Source organism: Miniopterus schreibersii, assembly GCF_964146895.1.
Source record: "Miniopterus schreibersii genome assembly, chromosome: 7".
Taxonomy (NCBI): Eukaryota; Metazoa; Chordata; class Mammalia; order Chiroptera; family Miniopteridae; genus Miniopterus; species Miniopterus schreibersii.
The window spans coordinates 56255581-56283325 of record NC_138108.1 but is presented as its reverse complement, the minus strand read 5'-3'; the positions used below and the strand labels follow the sequence as shown (position 1 = coordinate 56283325).

The 27745-nt window shown below is 39.5% G+C and overlaps 1 protein-coding gene across 7 annotated transcripts in view; it reads right to left on the bottom strand.

Annotated features, from left to right (window-relative positions):
• Positions 1 to 6141: 6141 nt before the first annotated feature.
• CACNB4 (calcium voltage-gated channel auxiliary subunit beta 4) overlaps positions 6142 to 27745 on the bottom strand; it is a gene marked incomplete at its 5' end in the record, with an annotated part of 200315 nt that continues 178711 nt past the window's right edge. For all 7 annotated transcript variants that reach the window (XM_081142738.1, XM_081142739.1, XM_081142741.1 and 4 more), the window contains 4 exons: positions 6142 to 6842; positions 9032 to 9217; positions 22235 to 22330; positions 24057 to 24208. In XM_081142738.1, the coding sequence (XP_080998864.1) occupies positions 6582 to 6842; positions 9032 to 9217; positions 22235 to 22330; positions 24057 to 24208 (695 nt within the window). In that variant the 3' untranslated portion in view covers positions 6142 to 6581. The remainder of the gene's footprint in view (positions 6843 to 9031; positions 9218 to 22234; positions 22331 to 24056; positions 24209 to 27745) is intronic.

Here is a 27745-nt window from a genome sequence, read left to right as displayed (position 1 = left end):
CGGCGCACGGGAAGGGCACACCCCCCGGTTTCGTGTCCATTCCCAGTGGGGTGCGCACGGGGAGCAACCGAGCAATGTTTTTCTCTCACATCGATGTTTCTCTCTCTTGCTCTCTCCCTCTCCCTTCCTCTCTCTCTAAACAAAAAACAAACAAACAAAAATCAATAAAAAAACATATTTAATTGCATTTGTGTTTTCAGGGTAAATATTTATAGACTTTTTCTTTTTCTATAAGAAATAATATAAAGGAGAGGTATAATGCTGGTTTCAGTGTTTTTTTTCATTTATTATATAAAAGAAAAAAATTAATGCAGTTGGTTTGTACACATTGAAATTCCATAAAACAAATCCATAGAAATTAGGATACTATATGCATGCACTCTGCATTTTCTTTGTTAAATGTTTTGGTTCACAAAAATAACAACACGTTTTTTCCTTTAAAGCCACGAAAGCAGAGGGATAACAAAACATGCAGCACTGTACACATTTGCATAGTATATGTTACCCAGCATGCCTTGTAGAATGCTACACATTTACCTATAGAACAAAAATAAAAGGGGGTAACTCATCAAAAGAATAGCAAAAGTTTAAAGAAAGAAAAAAAATTATTTGACACAGGTCGATTCTCCCCCCCCCCCCACTTTGTAGCTGGTAATATAGCAATAATTTGGAATATCAACAGCCCTCGGGATAGTAGGGAAAATCTTTTTACATCCAATTGCCAGATTTATTTTTCGTATTTGTAAATTTCTGTTTCTCCCTCCCACCACCCTTTCAAGAAAACAGCTAATGTCTTTCACATATGTTTCAAAATAATATTCAGGACAAACAAACTGAAGAATCCCTAAATACTGTTTTGTTGTTGGGACATTGTTATTTATTATTCTGACTTTAGGCTTCAAACGTCCAAAATTCAGAGGATCCCTATGAGCTCACTTGCTGTTACCTTTTTGTAGTTGTGACTGAAGAAGAAATAAGAACAGTAAATATAGTATGAATCTTATCACAAAATAAAATTTAATACGTTTTATGGGAGGGAATAAAGTAAAATAAATTACATCCACAGATTGCAAGGCGATGAAGCAAGTTGCTGGAAAAGTATTAAGCAGCAAGTTAGAAAGATGACAAATGAAATAGATCTGATCAAACTTAGAACTAAATCTATATCCTTTTAAAAAATACAACTGCCAGTTTTAACAGTGGATTCGTTGCAAGTTTGTGCTATAACAAATGTGCTTCTTTCTCCTCAGTCTATTTTCATATTATTGGCAAAATATATATCTTTTATAATTTTGTACTGTACAAATATGTTTTTGCTACATTATTTTTCTACTGCTAATGCAGATTAGAAGTAACAACATAGATTTGTTTTGGCAACAAAATGCTTTCATTTTAATAACGTCCCAGAAAATATTGTAAGGCATATGAAAAATAGTATGCAACAATATAGCATTAATGATCCTGCATCTTTAATACATCCCTTATGCATACAGAATTCACACTGATTTCAGTTAAAAGTGTGTGAAAGTGGCATGCAAGTAGGGCAAGAGTGGCCCCTACATAAATATAGACATAGCCATTTTTTGAGAAATTTAAGTGTTCGAAACATAACCAAGAACACTTACCAAGTATTGAAAAGCTAGAGGCCAGCTACTTTTGTTTCTTATATAGTTCTCATTTTAACTCCTTATAATTTTCAAAGAGGAAGCATCGGTGTATTTCCAAAACCACTCTAAATTCATTAGAAACATTTTTTTACAATTTTCTGCAAACATTTTACATACATCAAAAGAAACAAAGGAAAGTTTCATATATAACTACGACTCCCCCAAACTCATTGTTACTCACTTATTTACACATTTTTTCATGGTAAGTGGGAGTTACAGCCCTTAGTCAAGATTATTTTCTAGTCTTCTGATAATGTCCCTCAGTTATATGAAGCATTTGGGATTAAATCATCCACAAGCAGACAGAAACAGTTGCTATAAGAGGGTGTATCTCATTTGAGAATGTTTAAAAAAAGAAGAAACCTTTAAAAAGTAATTTTTGAATGCGGTAGCTCTCTGTCCATGTAAACCAATTTTACTATTCTGACTAACTTGACTGTTTAAGTGAACAACAAAAAAGTTATCCTGTTGTCTGACAGCTGTTGTATTGACTGTGTTTGATCATGATTGTCATTTAAAAGAGGCAGACTGTTCTCTGACCTACAGATACAGCTTGAGTAAGTAACTTAGTAACGGTTATAGTATGAACAATATTTAAAGATATGTGGAGCTAAGAAAACAAATTTTATTATATAATTTCCTATAACGTTTTCATTCATATGGTCATTCAAACATGAGTTTTACATAATTAAAAAGAAAATAACATGCAACATTGTCATAAAAGACAAAGGCAGAAATAAAAAAGAAATAAGGGGTACATTCCCATTTATTTGAAATATTTTGTAATTTTTTTTTCCGATGACATGGGAATCCAGGAGAATGCATATCCTTACCCAGTAAATGAAATGCCTAAATATCCACAGAAGTCAATGGTCAACAAAATTTGAATTTACAAACCAGCTGCACTTAAACATCAAGTATCTGGATCTCCTGCTCTCTTTCAGACTCGGAGCTGGGTATTGTAACAAGTTGCACACAAAGACAATTCCCCTGCAGTTTGCTTTGCTTGCCATGGTGAATGATTTATTAAATTAACCTTGCCTCCTAATAAACTGTGAACCCATTCAAAGAAAACTTCACTAACGTGGAAGAAATGAAAGGGTGACAAGAGCATTTTGGAAACAGTTTAAAATCTAAAGGGAAGGTGTATTTTAGCAATTTATGTATTAAGCTTTGCCGCAAAGTTAGCAGTTATAGTAACAAATTTGATCACTACTTACTGAAAAGTGTTTTTCTCTTTAAAGACAGCTTGTCTTTTTAGAGAAGAGGTAGTATAAATATCAATATATAGGGCAATTTCTATAGTGGTATTATGTTGTTTTAATTTTTAGCAAAAACCAAAATAAAATTGTATAACTAAGAAAATACACTAGCATGCAAATTAAAGTTGCTTAGAAATATTCTTAACTGACATCCTGGGTCTCAACAACATTTTATGATATGTTCATTCAAAGAGTTGAAACTTGCAAACCAACTATGGGTGCGATTTTCTTCTCTCCCTCCCTTTCACTGCCCTAGCTCCTATTATGAATTTTAAGGCCCCCACACAAAAGACAAGTTCAAGTATGCAGGTATGAAAAGAGGTTAACATTCCAAAAATACATTTTGCAAACAACAACAACAATAATAAATAAAGTAATTAACAAATTATTTAAAGGGAACAAATAATTTGCTCAGAATTTGTTTTATATTTAAAAAATTCATTTCCTTAAGGACTAAGTGCAATGAAGTATCATCACATAATTAAGACTCTCTTATTAGGAAAGACTATCAGTCTAAATTGCTAATTTCAATTTTCTTTCCAATAGAACTGTATAAAGATAAGAGAGAATCATTAGTCATTTATAAACATTTCTAAGGGTCGCTTTAAATATTGGAGTAAACAAGATCACATTGTGGATTATAATATTGAAGTCACATTATAGCCTTGAGAATTAACATCATTATTGACAAGTTGCATTCCTTTTTCCCCCGGGACTACATTTCCACATCGTCACATGAGTCTACATGGTTACATGTTCAATGACTGAAATGACAGAATATGTACCTTACATATTCTGAAATCACATATACTGAAATTGCAGAATATACGGTTTAGACGACAAGTTAAAACAGCCTCAAAACACTGTAAGACTTCTTCCTCCTGCTTATCATTTGCTAGTTTCAAATGAAATCAGTTAAACACAAAGAACTTGTAGAATATGTATTTTCCAAAGGTGCTTGATGTGCTTGGCAAAAATAAAACTTTTCACTTAGTATATATCTGTATTTTAGTATCATTTACACAATAAACTCTAAGGCTTAAAAAAAGTAAAATGCATCTCACTCATTTGGAGAAGATAAACATTGTGAGAGGCATGGGGAAAAAATATGCCGTATCAAAGTAAAATTTTAAATATATCCATCAAGAAAATATACATTATACCCTTTCCAGACTGTTAGCTTTTGAGAATGCAAAGCGAAACAGATATGGACACTTTATGATAAATGACAAATTGGTTTGTGCAGATATTGAATGGACCTCTCTCTTTATTGGCATGACATGGAAGACTTAGAAACAAGGCTTTGAGAGGCCTTTAAAATAAGTGATTTTTTTAAAAGTTGAAAAAATATTGTAATCTTGCTGACTAGGAAATATATGTAAATACTGTTATAGCTACCTGCCGTAAAATGTAAATATCTTAAAGTAGTTAAATGACCGGATTTGCTAATGCTACTACAGAAAAAGCGGAACAGCTGTCTAGTCTAAATTCATACACCTTGGTGCACTCTTTGCAATTAAATACTTTAATGCGCACAAACAAGAAACCAGTAAAGCATCTAGAAAAATGTTTTTGGCTAATGTCTTCTTTCTCATGCAAATATGTGCTGTACATGTAATAAATATATTTTTGTTCACTGGAAAATGCTCTTCTGTGCTCGAACAAAGTATTCAGTAATGGCAGGTTATATGTTTATTAAAGTGCACAATGGATACAGCTCTTTTAAATGTCTTAACTAAAAGTTCTGTCAGCTTCACGAGATGACGAAAGAACTTCCTAAGCCAGTTACACAGATTAACTTTTAGAATTTACTGAGCCCGTATTTTTTAGTTGTATCAAATATCTGAGATAACTTACATGATAGGCACCCTCATTATCAGCTAAACAGGTTCATAACGGGGTGTGCACAGTGAACATGAGGGGGGAGCCTGGGAGGGAAGAACGGGGTTGAGGTATGTATGATTAATTAATCAAGAATATGAAGCTTATTTTCGTGGTCGGAAAAATTACTCAACTGGTGCATGCTTTGAGAGCCTAAATACTGAAAGGCTTGGTGGAGGAAATAAGATAATAGAAAACGAATCATTATTGTGTTCAAAAAATAGGTTTTATGACATGTACCAGTACAAAAGGATTTTTATGCATGGTCCACTTGGGGCTTTAGAAAAATGCATGCATTGTAGACTTTTAGAAACAAGAGCGTCTTCCTAAAGGCATTTGTGTATTGTATGAAATGGTCAACTTCAATAATTTCTTGGATCATAGTGAATCGAAGTCTTCCTTAAAAATATGACAGAAGGTCACCAATTCCATAATTATAGCCACTGGGAAAACTGTGAAGACTTAATATGTGAAGAGGAGTGTTGATTAGAAATAAGGCAGCTCAATCCCCAAATTCTTTATAATTCTTTGCAATAAAAATGCTATAAGTTTAGTTAACAAATATATGCTGAATCTATGAGTTTATTTTTATTGCAAGCTTTTAAATACATTTGTTTTCACATTTTCAATGAATTGTTTTGTACAAACACACATTTCAATATCAAAATTGAATGTGTCTATATAAAACTAAGATTGTTAGCATTAATTATGAAGAATTTGGTGAACTGCTAGCGCATTCAGATATTCAAAGACAGAGGCTGTGTGAGGCAATGAAAAAAATACCCAGTTGTGCCTGGCGGGAAACACCGTGTTTGTGAAGTAGATGGAAAAATTCCCGTTTGGAGGTGTTTAGCTTTGCACTCAGGAGGATCTGTGCCCGTCCTCACTCCCTGACTTCAGATCCTGGATGTATGTAGTTGTGCTCAGATTGATTAAAGGGGAAACAACACCCCATTATCCATTTCACATAACCAGCTATGATTGGGCTCCCCTTTTCTCTTCTCTCACTGCGAAAAGAAATTTTGAGATTTGTTGCCAAGTTCAAACGAGCTAACAGTAGTGACTAAACAAAAAGCAGAGCACTTTGAAACAACAGCTGTGCCAGGAAAGAAATAAAAATATTAAAATCTGAGGAGAGTGTATAATTTCTGTATTAATTTGAGATTATTTTGGCACTATCAATACATTTGGTAGGTTTGAAAAGCCATTCTGGCCACATTATTAACATATATTAAAATGTGTAAATTTAGCTTCCAGCAATAAATACCATAGCTGGTTTTGGCTTCTACTGGCATTTTGATATCCTCATTAGGGTTTGTGTTTTTTTTTTTCAGATTCTTTTAATGGAACGCAACATGCTCAAGTAGACTTTCTAGTCGATTCACCCAAATTCCAACAGGAATTGGTTTTATAAATTGGTTCCAACTGGAACTGGTCATTTGGAATTTCCAGCATGGGAAATTATTTTATATGTGCCTTGATAAGTACCCTAAATTACAAATTGATGTGTCTAAATCTAATGAAGAAAACAAAAGTACTGTTATGTAAATGTTGCACTTAAAAATATCTATATGATTGGGCATCTAATATCTATCTAGACTTAAGGGCATAATGTACTTTTTTTTTTTTGCCCCTTACTTAGCATCAAATGACAGCAGCCCATAAACACAGTAAATACTGTGTTGTACTTGCCACATTAAGATGATTGGTTTATCTTAGCAGTGCTATGGCAAATTGTCAACAGATGAATTTTTTGTTTGTTTCTGCAGACTCAAAGCCTATGCCGGGAGTCATGGCTATAGCCCCCTGGCGATCCTCGGTTCCTGTGGGGTTTGTAAGAGTCCTGGTATGAGTCAGGGTAATCTTCTTCCACAAGAGGGTAATGATCTCGGCTCTGCTGGGAACTGGAAGACAAGCGATTCCTACTCTTCCGAGCCCTTTCATTGTGATAATTTTCATCAGCGGTCATAAGACTTCGTCTTTCAATTGGAGAGTTCTCTGTGGAATGGTTGCTGTGCCTCACACGCTGACTCTGAAAATATCAGAGAGTTCATTGATTAAATAACGTCAGTCTAATTTATCTACAACACATACATGTATGTACAAACAGTAGGATCTGTACAAAAAGGTGCTGAATATCTGACTTAATAAAGCATTCTGATGCACAAATGGCGTGCTCAAAATATCTGACCTTATGCATTTGGGACATAACATGCAAAGATGTCAAAGTGCTGATAGTTTATGAATTTAATTACATAATACTGCATGATTATGCTTCCTATTAAAAATATAGAATTGAAAGTTAACTGCTGAACGGAACTTAATATATTTAGGGAGGCCTAACAATTCCACTTCTGTTGCAAAAATAAGGATTATTTTACTATTGGGAAATAAAATTCAGAATAAAGCATCTATTATTTTATTTCTCTCTTGAACTGATAAAATCTTTCTCTTTCTATGGTTTTACACTTCACCTTTAACTAGCTCAGTGTTCCTTATACCATTTAAAAATATTTTAATGCAATTATGACTTGTGTTCATAAAATATTGCATTTGTTTCTGCGTCCTACATAAATGTAATATTCTTTCTGAAGGAGTATACAATTATTATTTAGCCAATGAATTGATACATTTATAAATCTTGCTTCCTCAACTGAAATGTCCTGCAAAAAATCTTTAGCTATAAACTAAATTGCTCTAATACGATTAATTGAAATTATCTTCAGACACTTATTTAATGGCTCAGAAAATGTCATTCAACAGTTTTCTTCAAATCATGGGTAAACATGTATCGTAGCTGTGTTTACCTGTTTAGGTGGGTCACCTGAGTTAAGAAACAGAATCATGATAAAACCGTGGACCCAGAAACATTTCCTCTAAAAGATACTCACCTTCAAACTCACTCAACAGTCGTGCCTTTAGACTCAGCCAGGGGTCTAACAATTAAATGCCATGGTTACCAGGAGAAATAGGCCACAGGATAAAGGGTACTGCATTAGCTGGAGTGAAACTGGGAGAACCACTCCAGTGGGTATCTTAGACAGGATGAGCCAAGAGTGTTGTATTTATAGATAGAGTTCAACATTTCATTTCCACATACATTACAGAAGCATATTGCTTCATGCATCCATTTCTCATTCCACAGCGTACGATCTGGAGCCAACCCAAATTAGTCTGTGGAAATGCCCCACTCAGATCAGCACACAGGCAGTGAAACAAGGCAAGAAATCGTCCTGGTGCATACCTATATACTATATACAGAATATACGTATATCGTACAGTGGTACATTTCCCATGTTTATTTCCAGCTTCAAAAGCTAGTCATTTATACGGCAGTTTTTCTGCTTACAAAGATGCAATTTTGTAGCAGAGCAATACAGTTATAATAGCATTTCAGAGAGTGCCATTTATCTCAGAGTTAACTCTACATGATCTTCAATTATGACTGTCATTATAACCCATAACCACAAAACTGGTCATGATGCAAGAGGGCTCAATTGAATACCTGTTCCTCAGTCAGCTGAGGCTTTGGCCACATTCCAGCAGCTGCTTGATAAATGGTAAATAATAACTGATGTTGAAAGGCAGGATTCACTCTGTATCAAAATTCCCCTGGCTCCCTACATCTAGCTCTGAGTGCAGCACCAGAACACGGGGGAGAAAACCTGTGCTTGTCCCAGCTTCCCTAAAGGACGCTTGTCATAGCCACTGACCGATGTACCCCTTCCCCCCCAAGAAAACTCAGGGATCTGTCCCTATTTCCAAATAGAGTGATTCTACTGTGTGCACATTCTGTATTTATTGGGCAAGCGAGAGGACCCAGCAGCCTGTGGGGCAGGATTCATTAAGGGCAGTCAAAAGGTCCACCTGTCCCAAAAATCTTTTACTTAGCTTGCCACTACTGTACAATCCTTAAGAAGTGACATGGGAAAGTTAGGAACAGCGGCACGGAATAAGTGTTAAGTTTCCTGGCGGAGTCTAGACATAGAGGGATTAAGTTACCTAAGTGAAGGCCATTATAAATGAACAGAGAGCAAAGTTCTAAAGACAGGGTCACTTTGTCTAGGAGAGATCGTGATTAAATAATATTTTGGATTTTTAAAAAATATAATACCCACACATGGTTCCCTCTTCAGATTAAGGACAACCCCAGCCTCTATCCCAATCAAGTTCTCTATAGAATCTTAAGGTTGTCAAAGCACAAGTGAAAAGTGACAATACCTGTAACCCAGAAATCGCTGTGGGATATGGGGAGAGCGCTGTGGAGCCCAAATTCCTGCCGAGCAGCGGGGTCATAGGGGTGCTACTTGTTGTGTGGGTGGCACGCCAGTATGCCTCCAGGTACTCTCCCAGGTGCTCACACGCATCCTCCAGCTGGTTTTCATCCAATATAACATCAAACATTTCCTGCAAGGAAAACCCATTTCACTTATGCTGCACGTTTCAGGCAGTGAAGTCTAAAATTCTACTTGACGTGGGTCACAGCATCTCTAATGTCTAGTGGCAAACATCAGGTTTGAAGGGCTGGGCTGGCAGTTTCTGAAGTTAAAGTCGAGTGAAGAGCTTCACAGGCAACCAGGTGCAAACCTGGACACCGACATAAAAAATGGGAGTGCTCATTAAATACTTAAGAGTTTTCATTATTTAGAAGAAAAAGAGGAGGTGTTATAGGTGGAATATAGTGAAAAGATAATGTATGCACATCTTTATCTGTACCTTCCAATAGAGTTGAATTATACTTAGCTCAGAATATGAGAGAAGCAATTAATGGTACTGAAAGAGGAGTTCTAAAAATGTTAGGGCAATGACCATATCATTGGGATAAACATTTCATCTCCCCAAGTAACTATGTTGAAGGGAATACCATTTACTTAGGTAATTTCCAGACAGTTTGTGAAAATGATGCCATCCGTCTCACGATAAAACAACGTGGAAAGAAGATTTAGGATTAATGCTAGAAAACCCCATGACAGTGGTTTCTGCTAACAGGAGATCACTGTGTGAAATCTGTGAAATGATTAAATAAGTCGAGAACCAGGAGTCTTTTACTGTGGGAGGGGAGGTGTGTCACACAAGAAGTATCTGGTGTTCGTGTTTCGAGCAGTAACAACTTCATTTGGCCTATGGTCAAGGAGTATCCTTCTGCCCCAAAGGAGCAGAGTGGCCCTTCAGCCACTGTAGTGTGATCAGGGACACAGAATATACCTAGGACACAGATTCCCTGGAGGGACAGTCAGAAAGCCATGGCAGAGAGAAAAGCTATTCCATCGGAAGTGAAACCCCAACTATCAACAGCTGGATCTGCACCTCCTCTCTTCCGCCACCTCCACCACCTGCTTTTATGAGCTTTTATTCCTGGAAATGGAATGAAACAGGGTTACTGCGTCAGCACTAATACTGCGGCGGGACTGCAGGTGCCGGGCAACAGGGTGACTCTGGCCGGCGGCGGGTCAACTGACTCCTCGTCGGTGCGAGGGCTTCCTGAGGCCGAAGGCACCATGGAAACGATTTCTCCCCCAACAGTTACTATTTGAATGTTTTCATCATATTATTCTCTTTACTGAACATTCTGACCCTGAATAAGGAGACTTCGGTCCAAACCGACTGGTGTTTGAGAAGACTCAGCCAAATCAGCTTACGTGGAAACCTTTCCCCCACAAGGACATTTAGTAGAAGATTTTGGAGGGTTTTCTGCCTATTGATTCACTGAATATTTACTCAGTACCTATTTGGTGCGAGGCATTGTGGGTGTACAGTCACAAAGAAAACAGACAATATCCTTGTGCTCAAGAAACATAGTCTGGTAGGAGAGGCACGTCTTGAAGTCCTTAATAATCTATGTCACTCTGGGACTTTTAAGTCGAACAATAAAGAGACTGAGTCCGTTACGGTTTGGAGCTACAGCTTAAAGTTCTGGATTTGGAAGGAGGCCCGGAGAGACATGCGAAAGTTGAACTTAGGAGGAAAAGGAAATTATGAGTAAGTGAAAGAATTCTATCTGTGGAGGTAAGAGAACAAAACAGATAAAGAGAAGCAAAGACACAATGGAAGACAGAGACCATATGGCCCATGAGAGACTGGGAAAGCAGCCAGTTCCTACAGTTCCATGAACGTCTGTCCCTTCAAAAAATCCCCTTTTCCACTAAAGTAACTCAAGAGAGTTTCTGTTTCTTGCAATTAAAAGCCGCCTCCCCCATTAATGTAAAGTTTCAGCAGTTACTTTATAAATATAGCCTGAGAATTGTCCATAATGTTCTGATATAAACGTTGCATTCTTCTATGGCACTGCAGTACTAACTTGAGTAGGACAAGAACTGCCTTACCCCAAAGAGCACACGCAGACTCGGACAAAGACGGATGACACAGGAAGAAGAGGAAACTGGCCACCACTGGAACGAAGGACCACTCTGTCAGCCACTCCAGGCTCAAACTGTTAGCAAGCTCTGGACTGTACGCTGTTTGGTGTCAGCTGTTTATATAATTTTATTTATATTAACTGTAAGCTGTTTATTTATGTAATTCAATTACATAGGCCTCACTCTATAATGTGGTTCCTCCCCAATGTGTAGCCTCAATAAGTCATATCCTTGCTTTCATAAAGTCCCAAGCTAAAGATCCCTCCAGGGACACCTGAACTGGGGGGGTCCTGACTATCACAGCCATGACTGCGAAGCCCAGAGATGGAAAACTAGGTAAGCAGCACCTATTGCAGAAAGTTATTTGAAAGAGGCTTATATCTACCGGACTGTCCCACATGTTACATGGTAGTAGCTACAGGCACAATTAAAAATACACTTAAGCACAAGTAATTTTAATGAAGTATTTCTCTTTGCTAATAGAATTTGTCTATATCAGCATATGGCTGTTTGCTTAAGGTGCAATCATTTCTAGGAAACTGTGTGTTTGCACTGCTGAAAAAGACAGCTATACGATGCAAGATGAAACTGCGTTTCAGCTTTCAAAAGCACAGAGGAGAGCAAGTTTCAGTTCTGAGTGAAATACTGGCATGCGACTTGTTTTCATGTATCTGTGACAATTTTTCTTTTGAACTGTTTAGGAAAATGAGTAGACCAGTATTAGAAAGTGAGTATCATGGGAAAACAGTTTAAAATTATAAATGAAATTCAAAGAGAAGCAGCCCAATGAATTATGCAAACCAGCTTTGTCTGTTTTCATAAACTGAAAGCTTCAAGTCTAGTTAGCTTCTTCCTGTGCAGTCGTGAGGCCTCCAGCATGGGACAGGAATTCAGAGAGCTCCCCAGTTAGCAGAAGAGGGCGTGAGTAACGGGTAGTCACAGGCCGTGAACAGTCACTCACTCCATGATGTCATGCCCTTGGTGACTGCCCGAGATAAGGGTGATGCTGGGCTGTTTTCAAAGCACTGCCACGGCGAACATCTCTGACATCTTATGATAGGACACCTTCAGCTGAGGGGAAATAATGTGGCCACTGAAGTTCATAAGAAGTGAACAAAGGAGCCCTGGACGGTGTTTCCCAGTGGTTAGAGCATCGGCCCGTGCACGGAAGGGCCAAGGGTTCAATTCCCAGTCAAGGGCACGTACCTGGGTTGCAGGTTCAATACCTGGCCCTGGTCATCGGGGCATGTGCAGGAGGTAACCAATCCATGTGTCTCTCTCACACTGATGTTTCTCTCTCACTCTCTTCCCCTCCCCCCCTTTTACTCTCTCAAAAAATCAACAGAAAAAATGTCCTCGGGTGAAGATGAGCATAAAAAATAAAGTGAACAAACGAGTCGAAACAAGCCATTAGAAAACCAACCCTTTTCTGGATAAGCTCTTCCAGGAAAATGAAGTACTAAAGCATTATAAATGACGACAGTGAAAAACATGCCTTTAGCCCATCCAGTGGTTCAGAGAATGAAACTGATAGGAAAGGAGGAAAGGAAACGGTTGAAGCTGAATAAAGTGAAAATGAAGACGACGCTCTGCAATGTTGTGTTTTTCTAAACTGTGAGTACTTAAGGACCTGTCGGGCTCTCCACTGACCGAGCATCACAGGCCTTCCTCGGGAAGGCACCTGGATTCGGGCAGCCGGCCGCCCTGCTCGCCCGGGACTGAGCGGGGCCCTGGGACTGTCAGGCCAAGTCTGGAGAGTCTGGGAGGCACTGGAATGGTGGGTCGTCGTAGTGTTTACAGAAGACAGAGCGCTCTTTAGTTCCTACACTGGGGACTGGAGCAGGCTCCACTTCTTCCTTTTACACTGTTTGGGAGGGAATATACAGAGCGGGGGTGGGCAAGTCTTTCTTTATGACTATGAAACACGTACTTTCTAGCATAGAGGGGAGACTCTCACTAAAACTAACGTAATTTCTAGTATCTATCACCTAGGAAGTTGCTATTGAACATCTTAAATAAAACATTTATAAAATTTAGAACTAATTTTGCAGTTGAATTTTTTAACTTTTTTTTTAAGTTGATGCCTTACTGAATATTTGCTATCTAGGAGATTGAATATATATAGACTTTCCCATGATATATGCATTGCTTTACATTTATTTGCTATCCATACATAAAACCTCCTATGGGACAACTTTCCTATTTCTAAGTGGAAAAAAAGAAAGAACAGGGGTGAGAATACTTTTTTTTCTTTGCTATTGAAATATAAAGACCCTGAATCTGCCGCCACCATTAAAAAAAAAAAGACTGGCAAATACCATTCAGTAAAATAAAATGACTGAATGGCAGACATGTAAAGCTAGTTACAAAATAACCAACCAGTGCTTCTTTCCTATCAAAACGGCATTCTTTATATTACTAATGCTTTTTAAGTCCTGAGTACTTAACTCACTGGTCAACTAGTGATAGGAAACTGAACTGTAAGTTAAAGGGATTTTCCAAGATTTAGGAGGTCTACCAATAGTATGGGGCACTAGCCAGTTAGTCTCAGGCGCAGTTTCCACTTTCATGAGCTAGACTGGAAAGACCATCAGGATTCTTGCCACTAACTGGTGGGGAGAACATGAAAGAAAAAACATCAGTGACTTTGGTCCCTTCTAGTTGCTCTCTTTTAATAATCTGTGACATTCATTATGAGGCCGCCCACCACCCAGGCCATCCTTACCCTTTAAAGATTATAAAAAGATCTACCATGTTGTCTACAGAAAAGGCACTTGGTGTTTTGAAGTTCCTGGTAACCCAAAGCTGTAAGTCAGCACTGGTGGGGGTGAGCTATCCCTAACTCCATACACCCACGGTGGGTGGCTGAGTCCTGGCGGTAAGCGTAGTGTCCTTTGGACCGAGAGAAACAAGATCCCACATGGCCTCGTTTCATGAAGGAAACATCTGAAACCGATTACTCTTTTTCAAAAGCTGTTATAGATTAAATTATGAACATCCAGGGGCTCCATATTAATGAATGCACCAGTGGGGACCGCACTTCAAATAGATGGCTGAATCCACCCGATTCTAAATAATTCAGATAAAATGATTGTAAAAGGGCCATGGAAAAATGACTACTGTGACAGGAATGCGATCAATGATACTGGGCACTATCACTCACTTCAGAGTTCTTGTGTTTAACAGAATAAATCTGAGTCCATTCAGCAATGGAAAATAAAGGGTGACAGATGAGAACTACTATGGTTACTGTAACGTTAGAGGTTTGCAAGACTGTGGAGGAGATGAGTTCCCCTCTTGCAGAGAGAGCGATCAATGTCATTTTACACACACGAAAAAAATTACATCGCTCAAAGAGCCTCTAGGTCAGCTTTTGGTAACACAAGCCAGCTTGTAACTAAGTAGGATTAAAGGATTACATTTCCTTTATAGATTCAATTGTCTGCCTATCTGCTTTTCTCACCGTGCATTATGTAGCTCATATAGTACTGGGGCCATTTGAACTTTGGACTTCTTAAAATGTACTATTTTCAAATCCTCTGAAAAGGAAATGGGTACAATACCTGGTAGAAGCCAAATGAAATCTAAGAATATACTGTACAGATGTATGTTATAAATACAAATTCAGGCAGGTCATATAAAAAAGTATATATGAAATGGGCTTGTGGGTCCTAATCACATAGGCCCTTTTCTGTCTGCATCCCACCTTTTATTCTGTGAATCGAGAGGGGGCAATGAAGGAAAGTCCTCCCTCTTCCAGAGTAGAACTATTCAGGAGCCCATCCTCCCAGCTTGTCTCTCTATTGTGGCAGATCAAAAATGGCCACCAATTTTTGACACTTTCCATGTCGAGATGGAGGCTATGCTCCCTCTCCTTGAATCTGGGAAGCCTCTGTGACTCTGACTAGCAGAAATCTGTGGGAGTGATGCTGTGCCTGGATCTAAGCCCAGTATCTAAGTTTGAGATATTGGGATACTTGCTCTTGGAGCCCTGGGAGCTGCCATGTAAGAAGCATATTCCCTGTTGAAGAGACTCCACGGAAAGGCCCTGAAACTACACAGAGGGGGAGAGGAGCCGGCTGGTCCCAGCCTTCCAGCCATCCCTCCTCAGGGACCAGCTCAGCTGTCAGCTGAATCCCACCAACTCAGCTGGTGGTTGGTTGAAGTCACTAAGTTTTGAGGTAGTTGTTTGCACAGTAATAGAAAACTAGAACAGTAATAGATAACGAAAACAGTCATAGATAACTAGAACTAATAAATAACTAGTTGTTTGCCCAGTAATAGATAACTAGAAACTTGTCCCATGAAATTCAGGGGAAACAGAGTTTGCCACCCCAAAATATGCCTTTTTGGGATACTGATTATTTTAAGCTGGTTATTTTTAAGAAACTAAAGTCTCAGGAATAACCTATGACCTACCTCCTAAGTGTCTAAAAGGAATTTAGATAGAGGACCTGCTCCATGAAGGGAGATATCATCACAGATAACAATAGTTAAATATGAATTAGGTGTGAGGCACAGTGAGGAACCCAGCAAGGCCCATTTGTTCACAGTCCTCTTTGTGTTCCATTGTTAAAGATGCTCCAGCAAATATTTACTTAAAAATTTGCTCCATCCCCATATGAATTGCTTTCCTGCTCTCTGAAGCCCCCCCCCCCCCCCCCGCTTCTTCTAAGCTTAAAATGGCATAAAACATTTAACTGCCAGATTTCTCCTTGGGTCCTATATTCTATGTAACCCCTGTACGTACATAACTAATTAAATTAGGTTATTTTCTCCTGCTAACCTGTCTAATGTCAATTTGAATATTAGACCAGCCAGAAAAACTAAGACGGGGAAACTTCCCTCTGCCCCACAAAACCCATGATTTCTCTCCAGGAGAACATGTAACCACCAGCCTGTTCCACTCACTATCTAAAGTCCTGTTGAAGGAGAAGAGAGGCCTCATGCTGACTCTGGCCAAGGGAAATGACATCTAGAAAGCGAGTCTTAGTTTCCCCATTAGTAAAACAAGGAGGTTGGCCTGGATCAGTCATTCCCTAGAAGCATTTTGTGAAACGCTACACCCATACAATGCTCTGTGGAAAAATGGTTCTATAGTCAAAATTTAGGGAAAGCACTGCACACTATTTGTCTGAATGGAGACATAAAATGCTCAGTATTAAGGCCTCTGCAGTCTACCTTTGTTTTTGCAAGTGTTTTCTCAAACGTTTTTAGTATTAGAACTCTTTCCTCAACATACCTGTTGGCAGCGTATGGTACCCATGTCAGGAAATACACACCAGGTTCTCCTAAAGGTCCCTTTTTGCTTCCACAGTCCCAGGGTCTAGGGTTCATTTGTCTGGTTACAGAGTTAACTTCTTTCAGTGCTCTTTTAGACTTCCCTTTCTGAGGACTCTTGCCTTTAATTTCTTAGCAGTGGGGGACTCTGCCAGTGCAATTTGCTGACTTTAGAGACTGGAGATACAGTGGCAAATGAAGCAAGTTGCAAATTCTCCTAAAGAAACTAAAATGGCACAGTGATCACCAATCTTTAGATGACAATTATAATTATGGTCTTGAAATAAAGCAGGGACAAATGCAGACACATTTTTAGATTACTACTAGTTCTTAATCATCCAGGGATTTCTTCAGGCATGCCAAAACAGAGCGTACAATTCCTTCTTAGCATTACAAACGCTATTCACAAAATACTAAACGAACACGTTTAATAATGTAAACAGTGTTTAAAAATATTAAATGCAAGGTAACCCTGCTTATTCAGATTGCTTGTTTACAATTCTAAGTTATCTGACCAATTACATAAAACAAGGAATTCTGTATCTCGCTGAGAGATCTTCCAACTGTTTGAGGCTGCCTGAAATTCCTGACATGAGGACATGTCCTAAGGCAACTCACAGTATTATTTGCATTTAGAATGCACATATCTTTTCTTGGTTTCAGCTATTTCAGATGCAATAAGTTGCATAATATGCACAACTGCTCAATTATTGATCCTCTTAGCAGTAAAATACCTCATTTTAATAGGACACAAGTGTTTTCTCTAGTAATTATTAGGAATAAATGTTAGAAAAAGCAAATTAACAAGAAACAAGTTTAATTCACTCAAAATGTATCTCAAGAAATTATTTACGGAGAATTCTTATAACATTATTACCCAAAACTTGTGCATATATTGATCTAATCCAGTGGTTCTCAACCTGGAGTGATTTGTTTTTCCCCTTAGAGGGCATGTGACAATGTCTGGAGATGCTTTGGGTTGTCACACTTGGGGGTTGCTAATGACCAGAGATGCTATTAAACATCTTACAATGCACAGAACTGCCAACAGAAAATTATCCAGCCTAAAATGTCATTAGTGCTGAGGTGGAGGAACCCTGGTCTAAACCATTGTTTAATCCATGAGATTTATGACCTACCAAATTGTTTACAAAAAGTTGATTTAACAAACTAATCTTATTAGTCTATATACTCTTTGAAGGCAGGAACATGCCTCTGTATCTCTCACACCTAGCGAGGTACCAGGCCTAATGCTTAACTAATGTTTGCTGAATGTATTTTCATACTCGCCAGGAGGGTTAACTGCAGATGAGCCACATGGAAGTGAGATGACTAAATAATTGGAGTCTGTGTGGGTTAACCACACGGAGACATGGATACCACGTCCTCAGATATGCCCACATGGTTGTTACTGTTGTAATTAGCTAGTTATTAATATTAATTACAGGAAGAAAGCAAAGGGAAGGCATTCTTGGTCATCTAGGCAACTTCACCAGGAAGCTGCAACTTCACACTCCCCAGGGAACCTTCGGTCCATTCCCTGCAGATCACTGGGGGAAGGGACTGGGCAAAGGGGAAGATGGGTGCATGCACTGTGAGGTGAGGGTGACAGAGGGAAGGTACTTGCCTGTCAGTCTAAACTGGAAACAAAGATAATTGGCTAGTGGGGGTGGAGCTACTGTAAGAGCGAAAAATCTGAAAAGGTTAAAATCCCCAGACAAAGGAATTCTCTCTCTCTTGTTCCTCTGGCTTTGCTCCTGCTTCCCTGCACTCATTTGTGTTCCCTCCACAGCCATGTGACCCTAGAAGCTACATGGCCCATGGTCATGCAGACCCCACATGTAATGGACTGCAGCTGGGAACACAAGCTAAGCTAGCCTGATGCTGGACTGTGCAAATACGGAGCAGAAACTCTGGGCAATGGCTTTAATCCTAGCTCTGCTGAGGACACAGCTGGACTTTTTCCATGGTGGGATGGAGGGAGAGAGGACCCTGGAAAGTCAGGGGTCTAATCCCATACAACTAAATATTACTTATTCTCCCATGTGAGTCTCAGAAAATTCCTTTTCTCATGACATCACAAGAAACCTACTTCCACCGACAACTGGTGGGGACACGAAGAGCTCCCCACAGAATAACATGGTGACCTCAAGAAGTACCTGATCTTAATGGTGTTTTGAAACAGTGGAGATATCATCTGACTTCATGTACCTTATTTTTATATTCTCCTCTTCCTTGGGCTGGCTCCATAACCCGCATGCTGGTCATTTCCAAAATCTAGATAGGATCAGAGTCTTGGAGTTGAGAAGGAATCTTAGATACCATATCCATATCTTAGATAGCTTACCATACCCATAGCCTTCACCAGAGGAGATTCCTTTCACAGTACCTCTGACATCGGTTCACAGAGCCTGCTCCACCCCTACCGGAGATGAACAGCTCACTACTTAGAAACCCAGCCCATTGTTTTTGGTATTTGCATTTGGACAGACTTGTGAAATGCCTTCCTCCTAGTGGGTCAATCTGACCATTCTGCCAAGTGAAAATAGACAGGCCTAAATGCTCTTATGTCCATTCAGACCGGCTCCTGGAAACTCCCACTGATCTTAGCACCACCTCTGGGACCTCACAGAACCAGCCACCCTCACAGTGCAGACCTTCCTACATTTGTGAAAAACATGGCAAAGAAGATACTAATCTGTGTTTTTCCTTTTGTATTTTCTCCTGCTCTTGTCTACCATTCAAGCAGGTGGGAGGGTCTGTTCTTTGTCTGGTATGGGGGTTGTGGGGTGGGAGAATAGGGGCTGTGGCAGGAAATTGCCAGCTCTCCATTTCCCCTCCTGGGTTTTGTTTCCTAAAAGCCTGAATGGGTTGGAGAGATTTTGCTAATTACCTCTGGAAACAAAAGGAGGTGGGGGTGCTTTTAGTACAACCAAAGCAGAGGAAGTTCCTTTAATAGCACCAAGAGGAGAAAAGAGGAAGACGCCTCCATCCCTCAGACAGAGAAGAAAGGGAGCTCACTTGCCAATGTCCCAGAGAGGAGGGGCTATATGTCTCCCTGCCTTGCCAAAGATCCCCTGTTCCACGTGAGGTCTGACGCAGAAGAGCATCCATCCCGGTGGATCATGTGGACCTGGTGAATGACTTTCTGAAGTGGAACTCACCCCCTCACTCCCTCAACTTCCTCACCAACCAGACCCTTATGACTTGTAGTCTTTGGTCTGCCCTGGATTAGGGTAAAGGTGGCTGCAAGCATAGCTAAGTATCCTGCTTGCCCGGTGGGATGGGGGTCAAAATAGAAAATGGACTATTTCTTGCGTGGGCAAATTGGGGACCAGAGATTCAGCTACACTACACAGCTATGAGTAGAAATGGAGTGGCATAGCGGACGGAGGTTTGCCAGATCTAGGGTTGAATCTTGGGGCTCATTTACTAAGTCCTACCTCTAACAAGTTTCTTAACCAGGAACTTAGCTTTCTCCTCTAGAAAGTAAGAATAATGTTATTTACTCGGGCAGTCATAGAGGGGTACTCTCAGATCTCCCCTTGAGTTAGAGAACCTGCTGTGATGAGTGTAGGAGGCAGACAGATTGGGCTGCTGCACCTACAGGATCCAACACAGTATTCAAGCTGAGGCCAAGCTCTCCCCAGTCTGCTCCCTGTCAATGCCGGAGCACAGCATGGGGACTGGAGCCTGGACATTTCTGCCCAACAAGAGACTCCTCTAATGGGCAATCCTTCCTCTGGGGATCCTCATCTACAGGACTGAGATTGTCTCAAGGCTGCATCGCAGTCTGAGGCTCTCCCTACCCTTCTCCTTCCTTCCCCCTCTCCTGCAGCAGGTCTGAAGGCTCTCCCTGCCAGCTCCCTTTTATCTCTCATACACATTTTCTTCAGTAAATCTGCACTTCTAATTCCATTTAGGTCTCTGCTTTCCGGAAGACCCCAACTGATACAATTATTCTTATAAGGCTGTTCTAAAAATTGGAAACAATAGCATAGTTCCTGGCTTTTGGTAGCTGATCAGTAAAGGCTAGTGTCCTTCAACTGGGTAACACATTCTTCTATATTTGCTCACTGCTTTAATCATACAGTCCACCGGGTAAGCGGACTTCATTAGTAGACAATGTGAAGTTAGACTTCTTGACATAGTACTCCAGACTCCAAGCTATCCAAACTATCTGCAGGCAGGTAACCCGGTGTGCGTGCGTACGTGTGTGCATGCGTGTGTTTATGTGACTAGTTGGGTAGGATTGTGAGGGGAGGAAATTGGTTTTGGAACCAGATAAATCATAAATCTAAGCCAAAATTTGCTGTGTGACCTTAGAGAAATCATTTCACCTCTCTGTCTTTAGTTGCCTCAACTATATAATGAGGACAATACTGCTTATCTTACTAGGTAACTGTGAGGATCAGAGATAATCTATGTAAAACATCTAGCATGGTGTCTGGCCCGTTGTAAGCGTCTAATAAAGGGTGCACTATCATGCTTATTGCCTGTACATGCTTTCATTCATTCACTAAATATTTATTGTGGGCCTACTATGATAGGAGTGTGAGACACAACAGTAAACCAGACAGGCACAGATCCTTACAGAGTCTGACAGGTTAGGCAAGTACATTCAGTAATTATAACAAATACTTAGGTGCTGCTTATTATGTGCCAGACACTGTTCTAAGAGCTTCACCACATACTCACTCTTTGAGTCTTTACACGAACCCAGTGAGGTAGGTACATGCTGAAAATTACATAACTAGGGATGAAATCCTAGTGTGGATTCTAACTCAGGCAGTCTGGCTCCAGAGTCTGTACTTTTTAAAATCCTCACCCAAAGACAGAGAGGAAGAGAGAGAGAGAGGGGTGGGGAGAGATTTGAGAGAGAAACATCGATCAGTTGCGGGGATTGAACCTGCAACTCAGGTATGCACCCCAACCGGGAATCGAACCGACAACCTTTCCGTACACAGGATGACGCTCAGCCAGCTGAGCCACTCGGGCTGGGCCAGAGGCTGTACTTTTAACAGCTATGCTGCGTTGTCTCTGTAAACATCTGAAATGAATTTTATGCTTCCACAGAGCATAAGCAATACTTACATCAGTGTAAATCTAGTGAATCAAATCATTAGTAAAAAGTTTTTTCCTTTAGAGAAACAGGCACAGAACTAGTAAGCTGGCTGGGCAGGCGTAGGCACTGATCAGCCAATGGTGACCCGCGTGATAGCAATTACCGCCCCCCACCCACCTCCCAGCATTTGCTTGGCTGCCAACTCAGCAGCTGTTTTCTGGCAATGGCACTAGGAGAAAAGTTGCCATCATATGGCTTTTCACCTTACTTAACCCTGACCTCTTCATCTGCTATAACCACAGGGCTCTTCTGGTTCCAATAATTCTCAACCATCAGTGTCATAACCTTTTATGCCTATCAGAACTTCCAGGCAGAAAAGTAAAGGACAGTCAAATCAGTATGTTTTCTTTTCATAACAGTGTCCACATGGCTGGATTAGTAGCTGGATGAGTCTTTGTCAGGTAATCAAGGTAGCAATAAGGACACTGGGCACCAGTTTATTTTTTATTATGTGCAGACACCACCCAGTTCTGGACGCCTGAATGTAGCCAACATGACAGCATCAGTTTGTTCCAAGAAATTCTTTAGGTTTATGATAGCATACCATTTTCACCATCAGTCTAGAATAAAAATGACAATGCTAATATGGGGAAAAAAACCCCACACCCCCCAACCTCTCCTAACTAGTCAAGAATGAGTAAGACAAAAAATGATTGTACTTACTGGGGGGCATTGTGCGAGTTTATCAGCTGCCACCAGTTGCACATTTAAGTGTTTACTTTGGGATTTTCCTCTAGATTTAATCAACCGCTGTAAAACCTGATAGGAGAAGACACGAATCTGAGATACTGTCAATGAGTTGAAAGGAAATCGAATGAACTGAAACCCCTTTTCATCTTATCGTCTGTTTAGCACTGAGTATTAACAGAGAGGAAATACAATATGGCAAATCATATATATAAACTCTGTAATGACATCACCCACTTACACTGGCTCAGTTACAGTGGATTGGACATGGTCATCCTATTTGCGCTCCATGTGAGGTCTTGGTGGGGTCTTGAGTTCCTGCCCTAGATCTTACCCAGAGATTTCAAAGAGAGCCCTGCAAAAGTGGAGGAACTGATCTGTACCGGGTCATTTATGTCCAAATTCAGTTCAGTCATATTTTGGTTCACTATCTCAATGTCAGATAAACATCAGAGTCGTTTATATATTTGGCCCTCTTTGTCACTGACAATTATTGAGGCATCCCAGTTTAATTTTCCATGAATAAGATGATTTCATGATAGAAATCTAAGCAAAACACGTATACTGGTAAATTGCCACATGTAAACCAGTGATATATCTGTCTTTTGGGTGCTGCTGTAACTGCATTCTGCCATATACTCTACTCTCCTTAAACTTGTTTTAGCTGAAATAGGACCCTCTCCCCAAAACAGTACTAGTGTATGAGGCTCTATGATAGCTCAGCACATATGTCTACCAGAACCCCAGTTCCTGTACTTGTGAACCCCACGGTGACTGAGGGTGACTGGGGCAGGGGGTGAGAGGGGTTGAAATCTATCCCACTGCAGTGAAGGCTGCTTGAATCCCCTCTAGTCCCCTTCAAAGACACCTCCAGGTGGTGAAAGCAATTTCAATCCATTCTAATGATCCCCAAAAGGTTATGGTTTTGTCAGGATTCAAAACCAGTGCTCAGAACCAGTGCTAGGGATGGAAGGCCAAGGACATCTGAAGGGCTGGGGAAAAGCCCAGCTTCTGTATGCAATCTCCACCCATGAAAGGGGACTACTGTTCTGGTTAGAAGTTGAACTGGCATTTGAGTACTAAAATGAACTCTTGGAGGAACCAAAAAAAAAAAAAAAAAAGGATGATTAAGGTAGTGCCTCCCAAGGGTCCATATTTCATATTCACTTTTTATAACATTAACAGTTTTTTAAAAATGAAAAATCAAAAGTGACCAATTTGAGGCTGTCACACTTTCATTTTTCTCTCCCCTGGTGGCAAGAGGATACATGGCAAACATCCCATGTGCTTAATCACAGAATAACTGTATTCCTCGAAAAACTCAACCTAAACACAAATGTAAGGGTCTATAATGTTTCTAGAAGAGATTTTATATGGTGATGTTTGAGTTTATATATGATAAATCTAGGTGCTAGGTACCTTTCCTGAACTATGTACTCTTTCAACTGGAGACAGAGTATAGATACAAGAATCAATATTACCCAAGAAACTTACCAAAATAGAACCCATAGCCAGAGTTTACTTTTCCTTGCCTTTCTTAATTTTTTGTTTCTATTATTATCTTGCATAACTGCCTGGTTGGCAAACCACAACAGACCATGAGCTTTTTGAAGGAATGGCCTATTTTTTATTTGCTATCTCAGAATTTCTAGAACCTTTACAAACTGTGGGAATTAAAAACTGTGCTCATTAAAAAGGGTCTAAACAAGACATTCTCTTTGCCCACTAACAAAAAGGCACAGAGAAAAAAAAAAAAAAAAAGAGCTGCTAATCCTTAAGTTAGAGATGAACCAATTACCTTTGGAGATGAGACTTTTACGTGAACAATAATTGGTGCTAAAGAAGTCTTTATAAGTTGTGCTGGGTGATTGATGGTGTCTGCATCAAGAACAACCAGTTGCAAAGATCTTGCCAACTCAAAGATTCTTTCAATTTCACTTTGTACTTCCGCTACAAGGAGAAATAATAAATAACAAGTCATAGTTATTTTTATTAATTAGTTCTTATACTTAAAAAATATAGTACCCATCTTTCAGATACTTGTCTACAATGAAAAATAGAACTTTTGGAATTTACATATTCTGATCTAACTTAAGATTTTTTCCTAAAGAGAAAGAAATGTGTTGAGTTTTGCATAAAATCAAACAGTTGGTAGAAAATTTGAGATGGTTTCTCTTGATTTGCTTCTTACATCCACTCTAATATTTAGCTGTGGGTTTGTTTTTTGTTCATTTGTTTGTTTTTAATCCTCCTCAAAGGATATGTTTTTTTATTGATTTTACAGAGAGAGGAAGGGAGAGGGAGAGAGAAAGAAACATCGATCGGCTGCCTTCCATATGACACCCCAACTGGGGACTGAACCCGCAACCTGGTACGTGCCCTGATCAGAAATTGAAGCTGCTACCTTTTGGTGTATGGGACAACGCTCCAAGCAATGGAGCCACACCGGCCAGGGTATAGCTATGTTATTTTTTATTGTTGCTTTGTCTAAAGAACTTTTATTTTAGCTAAAGAAGCTGAAACCACATTCAGGAAACAACTGAGACACATGTATATAGCAACATCACACAGAGAGCAAATTACGCTGAAATATTTCTACCAATGAACAACTTATATATTAATATTTTATGATTATCTTTTTCAAAAATCCCACAATTCACCTGTTTTGACTGATGTGCTCATTTTTGTAACCCTGATTAAATGTTCTGGGTCTGCTCTTATACCTAGCATATTGCTAAGTCTTAATTTAAGTATTAGGGTCAGTGGATTGTTCTGAGGGATAATTATCTTCAGTATTATTAAAAAAAAAGAAGACCAGCCCGGCCGATGTGGCTCAGTGGTTGAGCATCAACCCATGAAAGTGGAGGTGACGGTTCGATTCCTGGTCAGGGCACATGCCTGGGTCATGGGCTCCATCCCCAGTGCAGGGCGTGCAGGAGGCAGCCGATTGATGATTCTGTCTCATCATTGATATTTCTGTCTCTCTCTACCTCTCCCTTCTTCCTCTCTCTGAAATCAATAAAAACATATTTAAAAAATAAACAAACAAAAAACAACAAAGACCAATTATTAAAATGCTGCAATGCATCTAGATGCAAACCTATTTGGCAGCTGTGACAGCCAAATTATCCGAATCTGAGTGAATCTGGTCAAATGAAAAATCTAGCTATTGTCAATTTCTAAAGCAACCCAGCTATTTTTTTAAAGCAAAACAGGTTATCCATAAAAACATGTGTGGCTTTCTGAAATGTAAAAAAACTTTTAAATGTATATTTTATAAATTATCTGACTTATTGGGTCATGTCCAAAGTCTGAATTAGACTAATTTTCAGAGAGATGATCTTGTTTTGCTTTTTACTTTTTATTTTGAGCTACAGGTGTGATCTAACAATGTTGTAATCTCCTCCGAATTACAGCGTAGACAAAGCTGCCTAATTTAAATGACTTCAAAGACGGCCTAGGAAAGGTGGTGTTGCTCTAATCAGTCTCACTGAGAAGGTCTTGTCCCAGAATGCCATGATTTGTTTTGCTTATCCAGTACAAATTCAAGTTCATGTCACCCACTAACAAGTTCTCCCTTCCATAATCAAATGGATTGACAGGGTGTGTGGGGTCATGACTGCTCAAAACTGTCATGTAGCTCTATTTATCTTGGGCTTTGCCTAATAGCACAAACTTCTCACCTCCGATGAAATCACTGATGCATGATCCATATTAGAACTATGAATTTAAACAATCAACATATCTACCATCTTTCATATTATCTAATATCTATGGCATGGTAGATTTCATGTTGCTTTGAAAGGTGACTAGCTGTCAAGATATCAATGTAAAGAATTTGGACAGTTGGGCTTATTTGTGAAATTTTTCGGAAATTACGTTCTACATTTGTTATGGTTATAAGAGCATACCTGTCCCTTTTTTTCTCACATCAGAAATGGTTAAAAAAAAAAAAAAAAGATTTTTCTTATGAGAGAAGTTTAAAAAATAAATTTTATTTTTATTGTAGTAAATTTCAGCCTCAGGCTGTTGGGGTATGTTCTCCATTTGTTGTTTTCATTAAACTGCCCCTGGTTTAATGTTAACTCCTGGCCAGGACTATGCCAGAACAAGTCTACATTGCTTTAAGCTTCAAATCTGAAAAAAATACTTTATGAAGTAGCAAAAAGGCAGTGATACAACTTGGACTGCTCTGTGACAAAGAACCCTTGAGCCACTGTGAGTCTCTGTGTAAATAGCTCAGAAACACCTGGGCCTGATTTCCTCTGCACCAGCAATGAGCAAAGTGCCGTTTTGGCAGGTGCAGAGGGCAGGGCTGGCACAGCTACTGCTTAACCAACACAGAACTCTTGGGCAATGGGCACCCTGGCTGAGCAGAGAGGTGCTCCAGCAGAGCCAACTGCAGAGACCCACAGTGTATACTGGAGTGGGTCCAATATTTGGATAATATGTATATAGTACGCAATAAATAAATTATATGTGTGATGAAGAGAAAGGCGTATTTATCTACGTAGCTAATTTTCATTTTTAAAAATATCTTTAATATGTTTAATTTAAAATATGCATATGCATAACCCATGGACACAGACAATAGTGTGGTGAAGGCCTTGGGTAGGGGGTGGGTGCAGAGTAGAAGGGGTCAATGGGGAAAAAGGGAGACAGCTGTAATACTTTCAACAGTAAAGATTTAAAAATTATGTTTTTATTGATTTTTTTTTTTGGTTCAGAGAGACAGGAAGGGAGAGGGAGAGAGAAACATCGACGTGAGAGAGAAACCTCTATCTGATCGCCGCAACCTGGGCATGTGCCCTGATGGGGAATCCAATTGTTTGATCCACAATTTCCAAATTTATTTGACCATAGAAACCATTTTGGATGTAACAACCACTTAGTATCTTTTAAAATTAACATTTCATGGGATGTATTCTGGAGATCTCTTTAGCAAGGCACATGAAGCCCTAACATACTGGTTTCAGTCTCTTCCTTTGCTCTCACACTGCGTCACCCACTCCCATTTTCTAAGCATGCTCTGGACAAAACTACACAATGATTTTTTATAAGCTGATGCCGTTGCACATCCTTGTCAGCCTTGAAGAACCAGCTCAAATATAACTTCTGGGATGTCTTTTTGATCCCTCTTACTCCTACCCTTCTTTTTTATACCCCTCGCTCTTTGCTCATAATTCCCTTATCAAACAGTTTGATAACTGTTTCTTCCTTCTGTTTGCTCATGGGTAAGATACTTTGTCATAATCATGTTTGCACTTCCCAAGTCTGGCATAATGCATGACAATAAACATTCGATGAAGAAATCTGCAAATGTGCATTAACAAGCGGGCAAACGGACTTAAGTGGCTCACACAGTGATTATTATAATAGATTGCCATTAAATTAACTCCATGTTTCTGGTATATGAATTTACAGAGTAAAGGGGAAAAGCAGTGAACTGACATCTACCTTGTTTCTTCTTCAATATTACACCAACTC